The following is an 18,989-nucleotide window of genomic DNA, read 5'->3' as shown; positions in this document are numbered from 1 at the left end:
AAAGCAAAAAAAAAAAAAAGGAATGATTGTAAAAATTGTGAAGATATATCTGGCCCTTCTCTGATGTTGTGGGCCGTGTTGGTCACTTCCAAGGCGTTTCCCTCTGTTTAGCTTCTGTTTGCTGGTCTCTTCAGGGTCTGAATTCCGTCCTGACACATGGGGGCGGTGGAGGACACTTTTTTTTTTTTTTTTTTATTAGGCTCACTAGTTCAGTCGCGCTGTGGGGAGGGGGGGGATGCTGCAAACAAATAGCACTGTCGTGGGCACACAGCGTCTCAACCCCGCTGGACCTGTCTCCCCCCACAACGCACAAACCGCTCCGGCTCCACGGAGCTCAGCCAGGAACCATCCGAGGCCGGCCCCAGGCTTCGCGCACCTCCCCGGTCCAAGCCGCTCGGGTTTGGCGCCCAGGTAACCCTCAGAGGCACAAACTTGTTTGGGACTGCGCTCTGCGCCCCTCCCAGGTCCGAGCAGCTCGGGAGCTTGGCGAGCGCGGTCACCGGGACTTGTCCCCTTCTCTGTTTCTACTGCTCAGTTTTCTGGGTGTACTGCTGGCGCTCCTTGTGAGGCGGATGGTGACTGTCCTGCATCCCCTGAAGTCTCAGCAAAGAAGCCTGCCTGCCGCTTTTCAGGTAGTCTCTCCGGGGCTGCGATTGCCCCTTTCCAGCCCTTACAGCTCTGGCTGCCTGTCCCCGGCGGGGGATGGTCTGCAGCCGGCTATTTCCGTTCAGTCCTTTGTTCTGTGCGCGGTCCTGGCGGGGTCTTATGTTCGCGCTTTTCGCGTGGTAGCTATCCCCCAGCCTGGTTTGCTCGCCCAAGTTCGTTCGCTCTGGTTACGCGTGGGGCGTTTCTGCCCGCTTCTTACCGAGCGCGGCAGCCCGCGGCTCCCGCGCTTCCCTGCCCTGCCCCCACTTGCTAGCGGCGGCTGCAGGCGTCTGCGGCTTTTCCGCTGGGGGAGTTACTGTTGGGCTCGTAATCTGTTGGTTTTAATTATTTATTCGTTTTTCCTTCCTGTTATGTTGCCCTCTGTGTTTCCAAGGCTCGCCTTAGACTCGGCAGGTAGAGTGTTTCCTTGTGTTTGGAAACCTCTCTTCTTAGAATTCCCTTCCCGGGACGGGCTTCCCTTCCCGGGATGGAGCTCCCTCCCCACCTCCTTTGTCTCTTTTCTCGTCTTTTATATTTTTTCCTACCTGGTTTTGAAGACACTGATCTGCTTTTCTGGTTGCCTGATGTCCTCTGCCTGCATTCAGAGGTTGTTTTGTGGAGTTTGCTCCGCGTTGAAATGATCTTTTGAGGAATTTGTGAGGGAGAAAGTGGTCTTCCCTTCCTATTCCTCCGCCATCTTAGGACCGCCCCCAAATAAATAGATTTTTAAAAAACCCAACAGAAACTTATTTAAAAAAATTCAGAGTAGTCACTGCTTCTCCTGAAAATGAGACACTTGGAAGTCAACTGATTTCTAAGTTCCCTTCTAGAGTGGCAACATAACTGACTCTGCCCTGCTCCTTGCCAATGCCTGGCATCAAAACCACACGATTAAACTTGCACTCATCCGAAGACTGAAAATCTCGCCGTCCATCTTACACATATCTGCAAAAAGGAGGATTCGCTTGTTATCCTTTTACGAATTAACTATGTGTTCTTTAAGTGCTTAGAACTAAATAGAATTTTTAAAATCTGAATTTATTTCCTCTAACTTGTTTCCATTTCTAGGTCTTGGTGCCCAGACCGTACTGTTTTTCAAGCAAGAAAGTATATTGCAGATTCTTTGGAGGAAAAGTATACAGAACCAGTTATCTTAAATCTGGAGAAAACTTGGGAAGAAAGTGATACGAGAACACCTCTGATATGTTTTCTGTCCATGGGATCCGATCCCACAATTCAAATTGACGCGCTGGCCAAGAAACTGAAGCTGGGTATGAACAGCAATCTATGAGATTTAGCAAAGCCTCCATGTTTTTGCTTCAATTTTTTCCTTTCATAATTTTATAGCCGATTCTTATATTCATAAAACTGAGTTAGAAAAAATATTAAACTTCTTCTTTCCCCCATTTTTGGATCTCCTAGAAGGAGGGTATAGATATCTTTGTGCAGAGAGGAACATTCTCATCCATCATGTACTGATTTTTTTAAAGTTGTAATCAGATGTCCATACCACATGGATAGCAGACTGGCAAGAATGAACAATCAACAGCAAATTTTATTGCTGTGTCTGTATAAATTTATAACAAAGCCTATTTTGTCACAAATTGAAAAAATGTAACCCTTGTATTATAATGCATAGTAATTTAAGGATTCGTTCATTGATACTTTCATTCAATAACCCCTGAGTATAGGCAGTGTGCTAGATTCACGGAGTACAGAGGTGAATACTACATAGCTGGGAAAGACAGACATGTAAACAGGTAATAGAAGAAGATAGTGTGACAAACTGCTGCAGCAGAGGTACGGACATGCCCAGTGATAAAAGCCAGAGTTGCCCGGATTGCATGGGCTATAGAGGAAAGCGTGATGACATTTTGAGTAGTATCTAAAAGTAGATAAAAATTAGGGGATCATGTTGGGGAGAAGGAAAGTTACTCTGAGGGAAGGAGGGAGGGTAAGGAATTACAAACATATAAGTGTGAGTCAACAGGACTAAAGAAAAAGTACCTGAATGACCCAAAGACGTCATGATTGAGCCATTCTCTTCTAGGATGTCTGTTTATAGGAGGGCAGTTTTCTCTTAATACTCTGAAAATCTGAATGTTGTTGGAATTGCCTTTTGGAATCTTCTAGGTTCATATCTCTATACCTATATCTCGTAGGAGCAATTCATTTATGTCTTTATAAGGATTATGAAAGTGATTGATTGTGAATCCCTAAATCTACAATATAAAATAAAACCTCGAATTTACTATCTAGTTAGAAAAAGCATAATATAAAATGTGTTTAGGGATCTCCAAGTATTTACCACGTCTGCACTAAAGTTACTGTAAACTGGTAGCTTAAGGTAGCATGGTCTTTGTTCACGCCTCCTCCTCACTGTCATCACACATTCTGTGTGCTACATGGATTCATGTTTCAATAGCTACTTTCTTCTGTCTGAACACTGAGACCCAATGCAAAGAGCTCCCAGGTTCTCTTGGCACATACTCATGGTTAAGTCTCATTGTTGTTGTTTAGTTGCTCCACTGTGTCCAACTCCTTGCAACCCCATGCACTACAGCACGCCAGGCTTCCCTGTCCTTCACTACACCCCCCCCCCCCCGGAGCTTGCTCAAAGTCATGTCCATTGAGTCAGTGATGCCATCCAACCATCTCGTCCCCTGTCGTCCCCTTTTCCTCCTGCCTTCAGTCTTTCCCAGCATCTGGGTCTTTTCCAATGAGTCTGCTTTTCACATCAGGTGGCCAAAGTATTGGAGCTTCAGCTTCATCATCAGTCTTTCTAATCAGTTCTCAAGATTGATTTCCTTTAGGATTAACTGCTTGGATCTCCTTGCAGTCCAAGGGACTCTCAAGAGTCTTCTCCAACACCATAGCTCAGAAGTGTCAGTTCTTCACCATTCAGCCTTCTTTATGGTCCAACCCTCAGATTCATACAGAATGACTGGAAAGTCTCATCAACCACCTTGAAAGGTGGCCATTTTGTTCTAGTATACACTGCAGCATGCAGTCATCTGTATCAGCCTTAGAGTGGTGCTTCTCTCAAAGCTTTGAACTTTGAAAATCCCTCTGAGACCTACTTCTCCATGGATTTTTGTCCAGTTGCTTCAATGTCCTCTCTGCATATAGATTCCTTTTTTGTCTTGCTGCAAAGCAATCTCCAAATGACAGAATTCATGGATTCCAGTGGCTCATGGGCTTCAGTACTTACATTTTCAGTAAGTTCAGCACTACTAGTGTTTCTGAACTGAATCCACCTGCCTGCCGGGTAGTAAAGCCATTTTACTGACCCAAGTTGTGGTGAAGGAAGGTACAGTGTTTGCGCATGCATGCCCATGTGCTAAGTCGCTTCAGTCGTGTCCAATTCTATGCAACTCTCTCCGACTCTTTGCAACCCTAACACTGTAACCTACCAGGCCCTTCTGTCCATAGAATTCTCCAGGCAAGAAATGGAGTGGGTTGCCATGCCCTCCTTGAGGGCATCTTCCCAACTCAGGGGTTGAACCTGAATCTCTTACATCTGCATTGTCCATCGGGTTCTTTACCACTAGCACCACCTGGAAAGCCCACAGTGTTTATTGCAGGTGCCATATAATCTGCAGAATAGGCAGTTCATACTCAAAAGATTTGGAGGAAAGGATTTTTAAAAACAGCATTTGGAGTGAAATTGCAGGGTGCATGACTTTCTTCTGATCGATTGACAGTGAAGTAAAAGGGTAGTAGTTAATCATCAGCCTTTTGGTTCCAGCCAGTCCAGTGTCTCCATACTTGTGGGCTACATGTAGTCATACACCCTCCATCTGGGCAAGGGTCTTAGCTTGTTCCTAACGACTCAAAGATATTCATCAGACTGTTACATATATTCCTTGAGGAGGAACTAAGATTGCTTTGTTTTGGGGCTTTATCATGTGTATGTGGGATCTTAGTTCCCCAACCAGAGATCGAACCCATGCTCCTTGCAGTGGAAGCACGGAGCCTCAACCACTGGACCGCTGGGGAAGTCCTGAGAAGTTAGGATTGTTGTTGAAGCTATCATTACTTTTCTTGCTCCACTGCTCTTCCTTTGTTTCTGTATTCCCTCACTTCCCTAATTAGTAAGTGCTTGAGTCTGCTTTTTGGAACCCTGGGAAGGCCTAAGAGACTAAAGCATTTTTCTACAAACAAGAAATGGGGACCACAGAGGGGCTTTTGTACCTGGGATGGCCCCATTTGTTTTCACCCAGACAAACTGCTCTTACTCTCTTGGTCCCAGGTCCAAATACCCAAGGAAGAAGCTCATTGGTTTTCCTTTGGTTGTGTACTCCTTTCTGGGCCAGGCAATGAATAGTTGCTGTGTAAATGGGTTCATAGCAAGAACCACATGTATGGAGCCTAGAGTTGGGGGCATTTCTTAGAAGGGAATACTCTTCCTAGAAGAGGGGCAGCTCCCACTGAAGTTACCATTTCAAATTTACCTCAAAACAATGCTGTTGTCTAGGACATTGGTGTAAGAACAGAAATAAGAAAATAATTCAAAGTCTCCTTTGGGAGAGATTATAACTTGAGATAAATACCTAAGGCCAGAACAATGCTGTCACCTAGTATTATTTCATAGTATCATACTGCTTTGCTTGGCAATTTGGTGATTCCATTTCTTGATACTTCTTTAGTTTTTTCAGCAATTGTTCAACCTTCTATTGATTACTTTGTTAGGAAACACATTAGATTTAATTTTAACACTGAAAGATCCAATGATGTTTATAAGAAACTCATTGCTCATTTTTTTTAGAGCAAAGCAATGTTTAGGAATGTTAGGAAGCATCATTCTGTTCACTGATTTGGGTTAAAAACTCCCCAAATAGCTGTAAAATGAAACTATTATGTAGACAGAATAACATATTACTCTAGTCTCAACTAGAGATGTTTTATTTGGATAATGGATAATCATAAAGTGCTCCAGGTTCACAAAATTCTGAAAAATCCTGGAATTCAAGTGCCTTGTATTATAGCTAAGGAAACTAAGGTCTGGAAATAAGGCCAGAGAACTAGCTGGTGGCAGATAACCCCAGGGCTCCCAAATCCCTTGTCAGTGGCCTTTCTTTCATCCCCACAGTGCCTTTCAGTCAGTCAGTTCAGTTCAGTCGCTCAGCCATGTCCAACTCTTTGCGACCCCACGAACCAGGCCTCCCTGTCCATCACCAGCTCCCGGAGTCCACCCAAACCCATGTCCAACGAGTCGGTGATGCCATCCAACCATCTCAGTGGCTTTAGAGGATGAGTTAGCAAGTTACCTGACAGCAACTTGAGGGATGGGACCAGATCAAATAGGTTTTCATAGAAAAAAAAAGAAGGAGAACTTCTCACTCTGGAACCTGTCAGGCTCTGTGTTGAGAAATTCCGAGAAGATAAATTCGGCACAAAAAGCACTGGATGCCTGGGAAAGAAGAAGAAAACAGATGGGATTAGCATGAGAAAAATCCTACTAGGAGCTTGGGTGAAGGAGAAGAAGAATGGATTTGAAAATAGAATCCAGACATGAATGAAAGAGGACAAATAAAATATAAACTTACAAATAAAAATGAGGCTTCCCTGGTGGCTCAGCGGTGAAGAATCTGCCTGCAGTGCAGGAGACCCAGGAGATAAGAGTTCAATCCCTGGATCGGAAAGATCCCCTGGAGGAGAGCATGGCAGCCTACTCCAGTATTCTTGCCGGGAGAATTCCATGGACAGAGAAGCCTGGTGGGCTACAGTCCATGGGGTCACAAAGAGTCAGACACAACTGAAGAGACTGAATATGCAAGCAAACAAAAATAGAAATGAGAAAATGAGTAAAATAAAGTATATACAGATGAAAAAAGTAATAAGATAATGATATATAGTTATGGTTAAAAAAAAGTTTAAAAAATCTCGTTAAAATGGATGTTTGAAGAAAACTATAAATTTACAAAAATTTCTTGGAAAAAATTGAAAAGTCTGAATGGACCGATAATTAAGATGAGGAAAATTACAAGTTTTAAAATGATTACCTCAGCAAAGACACTAAGCTTGAATGATTTTTTTGGTAGGTCCTTTAAAACTTTTCTATATTCCATTTCACAACATAGGAAAATAGGATGCATTTTCCTCTATATTTTAAGGGAATAACATTATCTTGGTATAAAAAACAGACCAAGATAGTCACTATATCAAAGAAAGAAAACCACAGATTGATCCTATTTACTAATATAAATGTAAGGACCTTAATCTAAGTACAAGCAGGAAGAATTTAGCATAATATAAAAAAATGCAAAAAATAGCAAAATGCCTTGATCAAGTAGGATGCATGGGCAAATCTGAGAAAGACACAATATTAAGAAATCTCATCACAACAAGTGAAAGACTTTTTCTTTAGGCTGTCATTACCCTGATCATTGCTAAAAAGGCATTTTATAAAAATTCAGCATTTGTATTTGGCTTTTAAAAATGGGAACGGAAGAATATTGTATCAATATGATAGTGAATATGAACTTCAAACAGCTTCATGCTTTCTGGTGAACAACTAGAGACGTGATGCCCATTAAAGTCAGGAACAAGATAAAGATGTCTGCTATCACCACTCTCATTTAGTATTACTGTGGAGGATATAGCTAATGTTTTGTAAGAATCATAAATAAAAGATATAACTACTGAAAAAGAGGGACAAAAGCCATCATTATTCTCAGATAGTGTAATTGTCTAACTAAAGAACACAAATGAATCAACTGAAAAGCTATTAGATTTAACAGGATATTTTAGTAAGGTAGCTGGTCACAAAAATAAATATATTTAAAAAATCAATGAAACAGTCTTCTAAAATGTAAAAATCCCATTCAGTATCTCAATAAAAATAAAACTGAGAAATAATCTTTAGAATACCTATTAGAAGAAAACTATAAAACTTTCTTAAAGACATGAAAGTAGGATAAATTAAATAGAGAGTTAAACCACATTCCCATTATAAAGATTCAGTATTGTAAAGATGTCAATAGTCTCTAAATTAATCTATAAATTGAATGCAAGTCTAATTGAAATTCCAGCATCATTTTCCCCCTAATTGGATAGTAGAGGGATCTTAGATCATCTAGAGTAATAAATGGACAACAATAGCCAAGACAGCTTGAAAAGGAAAAAGAATAATGTGGAGAACAAGCCCAATCAGATTTCTAAACTTTATCAAATTGCAATAATTTAATCAGTGAGGAACTGGCTCAGAGTAGATAAACAGATCAATAGAGCAAAATGAAAGGCCCCAAATTAGACTCTAGTATATACAATAGCTTAGCCTGTGATGAGATTCACATTTCAAATCAGTGGAAGAAAAATGGGTTAGTCAATAAACAGTGTTGCCATAGCAGGTTAACTTTAGAAGAAAGCAAGAATTTTACCTCAGATTAAACTCTAAAGTACATTCTAGGTTGATTAAGGTTTTAAAAGGTTTAAAGTATAAAATAAATAGATACTACTGGAGTGGCTAAGATTTCCTTCATACCAGAATCCAAAACCAGAGGAAAACAAGTTTGGATGAAGTTTTCAAACTTTGGTATGTCAAAAGCACCACAAATAAAATTAAAACACAAATTGCTGTTGAATCCAAGCTCATGTGTGTGATGCACAGTGAGGCCAAACAAACTGAAAGATCAGAGTTTGGAGCAGAGAAAGATTAATTGCAAGGACCAAACAAGGAGTGTGGGTGGCTTATTCTCAAAAGACCCAAACTTCCTGATGGTTTTCAGGGAAGAGCTTTTAAAGGCAAAATTTGGGGTGAGGGCTTCAGGGTGTAGGACTTTCCTCTGATTGGTTGGTGGTGAGGTAACAGGGTGGTGCTCCAGGAATCATGTGCTCGGCCTGAAGTTACCATCCTCTGCTTAGGTGGGGGCAGTAATTCCTGTAAGAAAAAACTCCAAGATATATTGTTATGTATATCCCTTTAGGAGGAAATAACGACTCTGTATCTCTGGGCTATGGTTTCTTTTTTAAAACATTCAATTATTTTTGGCTGCTCTGGATCTTTGTTGCTGTACGTGGGCTTTCTCTAGTCGTGGCGAGTGGGGGTTACTCTCTAGTCGCAATGCACTGGCTTCTCTTGTTGCAGAGCGTGGACTCTAGGGTGCGCAGACTTCAGCAGCTGCAGCACACAGACTCAGCAGTTGTGGCGCTACAGGCTTAGCTGCCCTGCAGCATGTGGGATCTTCCCAGATCAGGGATCGAATGCATGTCCCCAGCGTTAGCTGGCAGATTCTTAACGCCTGGATCTCTAGGAAAGTCCTGCACGAAGTGTTTCAGACTACTTTTCTTTTGTTTCTTCATTTCCTCACTTCCCTAATCAGTAACTGTTTGAATTTGCCCTTCGGATCTCAGGGAAGGTCTGGAAGACTGAAGCCTTTTTCTTACAGACAAGAAATGGGGGACAAGGAAAGATTTTTGTACCTGGGAGGGCTCCACAGGGCCCTGCCCAGTTTCCAAAGAAAAGGTAGAAGTGTGGGTTGGGAATTGCAACATTCTATTTCAGCTGGAGACACTGGCAGTCCTTTTTCATATACACCATGAATCTTTAAAATGTTTGAGTGCTTTTTCCCAACTATTCTACACATACAAATTTATCATAAAAACAAACAGAGATGCACATTAAGATTCATTTACAAGGATGTTAAGTCTAGTGCTTTATAATATTAAAAAATTAGGAATGTCTCAAATATACAAAAGGATAGTGGCTAACTTGGCAAGAATGCATTAACATGGTGGAACATTGTGCTACCATTAAAAACTGTTTATCAGTAATGTTTAGTGACAATAAAATACAACATATTTAAGAAGTAGATATATAAAATGACATGTATATGTATTATTGTACATATATATATAATTTTTAATATGGCTAGGTCTGTAATCTCTTATTCAAAGCCCTTGCAGTCAGATGCACTGCAGAAATTAGAATTGTCCAGCTTTTAGAAAAGTAATATTTCATGTATTATATAATACATTGCAGATGAAAGTATTAATATTTATAAAGATAGGGATAAATAAAGACTATAAATAGGCTCATATCCATTCAGGTCAGCTTTTACCACCAAAGTGATTTTGTGGCAAAGCTGTCAGTTTTCAGAGTGCTTTGAATTTTGAAATGAGGGTAAGTGATTGTGGACTGTGCACTGAGAAGATGAAAATGTAGATCTCTCTGGAAGGATATTGGTGATTTTTGTTTTCTTCTTTGTAGTCTCCTGTATTTTACAAAGCTTTCACTATAAACATATATCGTTTAATCTGATTTTTAAAAAATTTTTAAAAAGAAAGAGGAGATGTGAAAGACACTCAAGTCCAATTTTGGAAACAAATAGAAAAGCAGTTGAAATCTTACTAAAGGTCTTTCAAATGTAACCAAGCAACAAAAAAGGGTAAAAAAAAAAAAAGTCTGCAAACCAGAAAATCAAAACATCCCAACCACCAAAGGACAATTATGCTGCTATACCTGCAAAAACGATTCCTGCAACATCCTCTGCATCCTGCCTCCTCATGGCAGTCCCCATCATGATGTCCTGGCAGCCTTCCCCACTCTCTCTGGAAATTCAGCCTGCACTGCCTCTTCTCTCACTGGTCTTTTGTCTTTTGAACTTCCTCAAGTGCAAAGCTTCCTCACTATTCCAGTGTCAATCAATCTAGTTTTTCCAGACTATTCAGAAATTTATCTAATATTTATCAACCTATTTTAAAAATGAAGAAAGATTGCAGATCAATAACTAAAGCTTCCACTTTAAGAAACCAAGGAAAGAAGAGCAAACTAAACCTGAAGCAATCAAAAGGAAGGAAATAATAAATATCTGAGTGAAAAAAATGCAAGAGAGGATTAAAAACAACAGAAAATCAATCAACCAAGTGGATCTGCTTTGAAAAGATCAACAAAATTGACAAACTTTTGTCCTAACCGACCAAGAATAAAGGAGAGAAGACTTAAGATAACTAAAATCAGGAATGAAAGAGGGATGTCAGTGAAAATAATCAATGAACAAACTATAATAGGAATAGAAAAGTTTTATTTGAGCCAAACTGAGGACTGGCAGCTCTCAGATAAGTGAGAGGAGCTGCTCCAGAGAAGCATGGGTTTCAGCATAGTTTCATATCTTGTCAGAACAAAGAACATCAAACAGGACATCAAAGTCGGGACACATTCCTTCAAGGTTTCAAGAAAAAACAGGTTAGCAAGTACATAGCAAGTCAGTATACCTTGACACCTGGGAAGGGAGTCTCATCATTGAAGAAGTACTGGCACTGTCATCTCAGGAAGGGAAGAATTTATGAAATTTTTATTTTTAACACATTCTTTAATTCTGGTCAATGTACCCTTTTCTCTGACAGGTAGAGCCGATGTACAATGTACGTTTGATAGGCCACAAACAGGCTGTTTTAGTTAGCATAAAGTTCAATTAAACTCATGTATGAGTCAGAATGACTTTCCCATACCTCAATATGTGAAAAGTTCTTTGATCAGGGGACATCGCTATTGACTTGAAAAAATAGAAAAGATCATACAGAATACTATGAACAATTATGTCAACAAATTAGATAGATAATCTAGATGAAATGGGCAAATTATCAGAAAGAGAAAACTACTGAAACTGACTAAGGAAAAAATAGAAAACCTGGATAGAGCTTTAAGAAGTAAAAAGACTGATTTGTAGGAAATCCAGGACTAGAAGCCTTCACATTCTACCAAATGTTTAATGAATAACACCAGCTCTTTCCAAAAAATAAAAGAGGAGAGATTACTTCCCAACTCATTCTATGAGACCATATCACTCTGATACCAAATCTAGACAAAGACAGTAGAAGGAAACCAATATCCTGCTGAATATAAAAGCAAAAGTCCTCAACAAAATGCTGTTGAATTCAGACCACACAAAATGAATTATACACCATGACCAAGTGGATTTACCCCAAGAATGCAAGGTTGGTTCAACATATGAAAATTAATCAATGTAATGCCACATATTTCCTTGGTGGCTCAGACAGTAAAGTGTCTGCCTGCAATGAGGGTGATCTGGGTTCGATCCCTGGCTCAGGAAGATCCCCTGGATAAGGAAATGGCAACCCACTCCAGTACTCTTGCCTGGAAAATTCCATGGATAGAGGAGCCTTGTAGTCCATGGAGTTGCAAAGAGTCGGACATGACTGAGCGACTTCACTTCATTTCATACCCCATATTAATAGAATAAAGAACAAAAATCACATGGTTATCTCAATAGTTGCAGAAAAAGCATTGAAAAAAATCCAACATTCTTTCATGATGAAAGCCCTCAACAAACTAGGAATAAAAGGCAACTTCTTCAACCTGATGAGAGGCACCTACAGAAACCCACAGCTAACATCATGCTTAATGCTGAAAGATGGGATATTTTCCCCAAAACATCAGGAGGAAGAGAAGAATGTCTACTTGCACTTCTACTCAGCACTGTAGTGGAAGTTTTAGTCAGACCAAAAGAAGAAATAAATGGCGTTCACACTGGAAAAGAAGTAAAACCACCTCAGTTTGACGATAACATGAGGGAGGAGGCCCGCGCAATTGGAGAAGAGTGAGTGAATTGTGGTGGGATCCTAAAAAGTGTGTGTGTGTGTGTGTAGATTGCGGGAGCAATGGGACTCATTTGTGTAGAGTCATAGAGGTCAGAATTTGAATTGGATTCTGGATTTTGCACAGAATGAAATGAGAAGCCGTCAGATGTTTCTGAGCAGAGGGTAGACATAATCTGATTCAGGATTCAATCAAATCCCTCTGTCTGCTGTGGGAAGAATAGCTAGTAGGGGAAAGAGGGGGAGAGAGGTCACCAGTGAGCAGGCTCCTGCAAGAATACAGGCATGAGGTGATGGACTAGGGGCATGAGGGTGTAGACATCCAGAAGGGGTCACGTTCAGACTCTGGGTTTATTTTGAAGGGATGCCTTTAAGTATCTTCTTGACCTCTTACGCAGGTCGAGACAAGAAACTCAGGCTACCCCCTGAACAAAAACCAGTTCTTCCTTTTAAACAGCGTATCACAGAAGAGTTGGAAGGGCAGAGGAGATAGACTGTGGCTCACGCTCATGTGTTAATACTTATTGCCCATATCACACCTTCCTCCATTGACCTACCCAACACTTGTGGGTTCTTCCAAAACAAGAGAGACTCAGTGTCTCTTTGTACAATTCAGAGCCTCCTTCCATTCGAGTTCCACCTTCCCTTTCTCCTTTTATAGGGTTTGTGGGTTCTTCTCAGATGCCTTGGGAACAGCACCTAGTTTCCCTTCAGCAGGAGAGATTCATGAGGGCTTTGTTGGGAGAATCCAGCTATGTTCAGTGACCGATGGACAATTGCAGTTCCTAGTTCTTCAAGCAGTGCTCTGCCAATCCTCTCTCAGGCACACACTGCCAAGTTTCACCCTGTGACCCTGAGTCCACAAATAATTCTAATGCTACACCCTACCAGCACTCACGGAATCTCTGGCCATTAATCCCATGGTGTGCTATATTTTAAATGGTGTGCCCTGGCAGTTTCTTCCCTGGTTCCTGACATACTACTGTCTCCAGCCTATGAATGTCTCTCATTCTCTGTAGCTTCTACCAGCAGTTTCCAAATCAGCCTCTTTGTTTGCCCAACAATAGCAGCCCATTTTTCTGAGGACTCAGGCTGATCCAGTAGTATAAGTCAAAAGCATGCATTGCTTCACAGCATCTCCACTGACTTTCTTTCCCTGTGCCTCTAGAGATCTAGAGATCATGCCTCTAAAATTAAAGAAGACCTGGGTCCACAGAAGCTTACTTCAAAGCTAATTTCTAATTCCAGTTTCCCAAGTATGTTCAGAGACTTCTACAGTTTAGTGAATTCATATGACAGGCACAAGTGTGGTTCTCCACCTGGGACATCAAATTCACTAACGAGCCTAAATAGTGTATATTCTGCTGAATTATAATCACATCTCTAATCTTGGAATGGTTTCCACTTTTTTCCTCAGGCTCCTTTTTCTCAGTTCCAAGAGGATTTGATCCTGAGGAGCAGTTACCCTTGAATATAGTCCTCATGGGGATGAATTGCTACGAGTTCCATCTCAGAAAATGGACAAATAGGCAAACAAAACCCGAACAGTCAGACAGACAAAACACTGCAAGCTTGACATCATAAATGAATAAAATGATTGGTATCCAGTCTTTACTGAGACATCTGCTAAAACACCAAAAAATTATTCTAATCAAAACGTAGAGCAAAACTAAAAAATCCTCTTTCCTTCTAAATACCTGTGATAGCATTGCAGCTGACTCTCCCCATCAGTCTGTCTCCTCATTATCTCCAAAGACCCCAGAACTCTTTAAAAGCTCTGCCTCATGCCTTTTGTCTTTCTCTCATTCTTTCTTTTTCCATGTAGTGCCTCCAGTCTGCTCCACTCCTTTCTCTCATCAACACAACCAAAAGCCAGACTTATTTGAATAACAGAATTTCCTTAGAAGCCATAGAGGGAGGGAGGCTATGACAATTCAGCAATTAATTTTTCATCCCAATCCTGTTATAAAATTTACGTTTTATTATAGTGATCCTTCTGTATTACAGAATGCAGAACTATCTCAATGGGGCAAGGACAAGAAGTACATGCTCGAAAGCTGATTCAGATGTCAATGCAGCAGGTATGTAGCAATGGAAACTACTCTTCGTACAACTTTCTTGATATGATTCCTCTGGCCATCTGGTCTACCTAGCACCACCTCCATGATGGGTAGAGTGTTCTTCCTGTGACGCTCAATTTTCCATTTTTATTTATGCATATAGAGTAAACATTGATTACTTAAGGATTTTGAACCTCCAGCTAGTTGGCTCCTGACATCCCCACAGAATACTTGTTCCATTTTCTAGAGCATATGCTCCATTTTTATTTTCACTAAATATTTTTTGGTAATTTGGCAGATACACTTTCTGGTTCATAAAGAATGCAGCTCTTGCAGTCTTGGAATGTCATGATCTAATATTAATAGATAGTGCTTAAGAAGTGACAGATTGAAACAGTCAAATTTCAATTTTCGGTTAAAGTGAGCCTTTCATTTTTCATTAATGGATAGTTTCAGGCAAATAAGAAATATTTGAGGGTGTTATGTTTAAATATTGATAACAGTTTTTACTGAAAATTGCAAGCTGGATGGAATGTTGAGAAATATTTTTCATCACACCTAATAAATACACAGGTCATTAATTTTCTAGAAAAGCTTGGTTGATAGCAGTTTCAGCAGCAATAAGAAATTGCACCATTTATAAAAGTAAAATAAGATCTTGGTTTATTTTTAAGCTTTTGATCTCATAATGTCCCTAGCAACTTTTCCCTGGAAATTAATGACTGGAGAGGGTTAATGGGCTAAAACTCTGCTTGGGTCATCAAGTTTTCAGGCTAACCATTAATTCTCAAGTGCCCTAAGCCTTAATCTTTATCAGTTAATTAAATTCAATAATATATGGTATTTAATTTATATATACCAAAGCAATTATATATAATTATTTTTACTCAGATAAAATGATTCACTCTGTTGAATGATCTGACTGTTTGACTTTGGGCCTTAAATAATTTCTTTAGTTTCCATGAGTGAGAAGCTTTTACATTTGAATACAGCATTCACCTCAACTTTCTTTGGAATATTAGTTTTTTTATAACTTCTGTGTTCTGTGTCTCAAGTTGGGATAAATACTGATAATATTGGCATTATTAAAAAACAAACAAACAGAACTTCCCTGGCTGTCTAATGGTTAAGATTCCGAGCTTCCAATGCAGGGGGTGTGCGTTTGATCCCTGGTTGGGGAACTAAGATCCCACATGCCATGTGGCATAGGCAAAAACAAAGCAAAACAAATAACAGCAATAATACAAACAAAGCATGAACAGGTACAGCCACATTGTCACTTGAAAGATTTAGGATAAAGCTGACATTGTGGAATTCAGAGCAGGGAATCAGAGAGTAACTGGATCCACAAGGACCCAGAGTTCTGACCATGAAGTTCATCTTCTTGACGATCTGGTTGTCTAGACCAAAAAGTCCCCTTTGCTATTTAAGCCAATCTGAGTTGTATTTTCTCTTGCAGTATAAGGCATAATATATATGCCTTACCATATGTATACTGAGCTCAATAACTTGTAGCTGTGTTTATTTGATCTTGTTGCATAAAGTATACCGAAGCATCAGCTGGCTAGTAAACTATGTTCTTACAGAACTGTGATGGTTATGTGACATATTATTAAGGTTTTATCAATATTTAGATAGTGCTTAATAAATTTTGTGGTTTCAGGAACATCTGGGAGGAGTGATGACAAAGAATAAGATTTAATATTGGGGTGGGAGGTGGGAGGGAGGTTCAAGAGGGAGGGGACATATGTATACCTATAGCTGATACATGTTGATATATGGCAGAGACCAACACAATGTTGTAAAGCAATTATCCTTCCATGAAAAAGAAATAAAATTTTAAAAAGGATTTAGTATTAGGGTAGCAGGCATGCTCAGTCACTCAGTTGTGTCCAACTCTGTGACCCCATGGACTGTAGCCCACCAGGATCCTCTGTAGATAGGATTTTCCAGGCAAGAATACTGGTAGCAAATATCACCAAATGTATTGCCTCTGGTGAAGTAAAATTTGTATTTCAAGGCAGGAGAAGAAAATTGCAGCGTAAAGTTGGCTCTGGCTGCTCGTTTGGGCCTCCTGCCTCCCCTGTGCAGTATGTGTCTGCATTATGCATCAGTTAGACCCCCTCAGAGGTGGGGATGCCTGCTCCAATGCAAAGATCAGGTTTACTTTTTCCCATTTCTTTGACACTAACAATGTAGCTTCTTAAAGATTAGCGTGATGACTTGTTGCTGTCTTTGTATATGCTTACCTGGACTGTGTATCTTTGGTGAACTTCATGTGAAATGTCAGCATGTCATTTTGATGTATGATCCTTTGTCTTGAAAATGTGTATGATTGTGCCTTTGGCTTCTAATAGGTGGGACAGTCAGAGCCTCTGAGTCTGTCTCCCAGGCTATAATCCTCAGTTTGGCTCTATTAAAATTCTCTCTTTTCTTCCTAACTTGATTGTTGATGAATTTTCGTCAACTCCTCCAACTTTCATGAGGTCATGTGCATCTCTTTGGGAGAGTGGATGGCTTGGCTTTGGCGTGAGTCCCTTCTGATTTACCTTAGGCAGGACAAGCTACAAATTCCAAAATACCCGTTCCCACCAATAGATGGTGCACACACTGTACTTAATAAAGTCTGACTTCGTTTTAATTTCTGTTCCCTTCTGAACCAGGGGTGACAGAGTAACATTCATTTTAAAACGCTTGATTCCAAGTAACCAGCTTTACCAGAAGCAGGGGAAAAAAGTTTGTATTGACATATAATAATTCCATTAACATATATGTGCTTAAAACAGAGTATTCACATGCCCTGAGCAAAAGTTCAAAAAATATCTGTATGTACACTTTGTTTTATTTAAATCATAGCAAAAAAGTTATGAGGAATTAACATGAAGTCATTTTTGAATACAGGGTGGCTGGGTTTTACTGCAGAATTGTCACCTTGGCCTGGAATTCATGGAAGAGTTGCTGGAGACTTTAACCATCACAGAAACCATCGATGATACTTTCCGAGTGTGGATAACTACCGAGCCGCACGTTCGGTTTCCCATTACATTGCTTCAGGTTTGTTACTATGAGAGGAGTGTCTTTTCCTTGGGAGTTACACAAATGAAGATGACACTTCGGTCATTACTGAAAGATGGCAAATGTAACGGGCTTTTTTGGGTCAAGTCTGCATTGTAAAATCTTAATGCCATTATCGTCAAAATCTTGACTATAATCATCAAGGTTATATAGTAAATATTCCCACAGGAGAATTATAAGACTTGGTATTAATTTATTGGGTTTTAGCTCTGATCCATGTAACTAGTTTACACGGTGACTTTTTATTTACCACAAGCATATTGTTTTCTGATGTATTGTCATTTCTATTTTATCCTTCACAGTAATTTATAGAAACAAAAGTACTATTTACGTTTTTATTTTTCACTATTTGTTTTTTTATGACAGACTTCTCTCAAATTCACTAATGAGCCACCCCAAGGCGTTCGCGCAGGTCTGAAAAGAACATTTGCCGGAATTAATCAAGACCTTCTGGATATCAGTAATTTGCCCATGTGGAAGCCAATGCTTTACACTGTAGCATTTTTGCACTCCACTGTGCAGGTAACTTCTGGGAACCGTCTGCGCTTTTAGAAGACGCTAATGATGTTATGCTTGCCCCCCTGCTCCACTGTCTGGGGTCCTGACCTCACTTTCTTTTTCCTTCATGGCACTTTTTCCCCACCGGGCACAGGATGTGCATATTTGCTTATGTCTTGAAAGCGTCTTCCTGCCCCCATGTCCCACCTCAACCCCTAGAGTGTAAGATTCTCCAGAGCAATGACTGTCCTTTTGCAACTGTTGGGTCTCCGCTTGTCACAGCAGCAGCTGCAGCATTGCCAGAGCTCAATAAATGCTTGTGGGATGAACAAACAAATTGCTCTGATAGGAACTGGATCTTGAAAGTTGCCTATGCTGTCCGGCAGTGTTCTCTGTACCATCTCATGTAATACTAACAATCACCTTTCAGGGTAGGATTTATCACCATCTGCAAAGTGAGGTAATTGAGACCCAGAGACGTTTGGCAATGTTATATATACCATCTCATGTAATACTAATAACCACCTTTCAGGGTAGGATTTATCACCATCTGGAAAATGAGGAAATTGAGACTCAGAGAGGTTAAGGTCCTTCCTAAATGGTGAATCTAGGAGTCACACCCCATGTTGCCTGCCTTGCATGCAAGTATGTTTTGACCCTCGTCCCCACTGGGACAGTGGTGGTCATGGTGTTTGAAAGATGAGTCGCAGGGGTCGGCTGTCGTCTTCAGATTGTTTCCGATTTGTTTGTACTGTGTGGCTACCCAGCAGTGTCTCCATGGGTTCTGGTTTTTGTTTTTTCATCTGTCACCACTTTGTTCTATGTTTGGATTTTGGATTTTGTTCTGTATTTGAAAGCTATATAATTTTTAAAATTAGTAATTTATTTGCTGCACTGGATCTTCGTTGCTGGACACAGGCTTTTTCTAGTTGTGGCGAGTGGGAGTTATTAGAGACAGTTGTGGTGCACGGGCTTCTCTCATTGTGACAGAGCATGGGCTCTTGAGCTCGTGGGCTCCATAGCTGTGGCGCCCTGGCTTAGTTGCCCTGTAGCATGTGGAATCTTCCTGGACCAGGGATTGAACCTGTGTCCCCTGCATTGGCAGGCATATTCTTAATCTCTGGACTACCAGGGAAGTCCAGGCTGTGTAAT

The 18,989-nt window shown here is 40.4% G+C and overlaps 1 protein-coding gene across 2 annotated transcripts in view; it reads left to right on the top strand.

The window, feature by feature from the left end:
• Window positions 1-18,989, top strand: part of DNAH8 (dynein axonemal heavy chain 8) — a 313,398-nt gene that overhangs the window by 230,086 nt on the left and 64,323 nt on the right. For both annotated transcript variants that reach the window (XM_040249771.1, XM_040249772.1), the window contains exons 78-81: window positions 1,714-1,916; window positions 14,212-14,285; window positions 17,166-17,318; window positions 17,706-17,861. In XM_040249771.1, coding sequence (XP_040105705.1) covers window positions 1,714-1,916; window positions 14,212-14,285; window positions 17,166-17,318; window positions 17,706-17,861 — 586 coding nt within the window. The remainder of the gene's footprint in view (window positions 1-1,713; window positions 1,917-14,211; window positions 14,286-17,165; window positions 17,319-17,705; window positions 17,862-18,989) is intronic.

The sequence above is a fragment of the Oryx dammah genome, unplaced genomic scaffold, assembly GCF_014754425.2.
Source record: "Oryx dammah isolate SB20612 unplaced genomic scaffold, SCBI_Odam_1.1 HiC_scaffold_11, whole genome shotgun sequence".
Classification (NCBI taxonomy): domain Eukaryota; kingdom Metazoa; phylum Chordata; class Mammalia; order Artiodactyla; family Bovidae; genus Oryx; species Oryx dammah.
The sequence above is the reverse complement of the archived record's forward strand: the minus strand, read 5'-3'. Positions and strand labels throughout refer to the sequence as shown.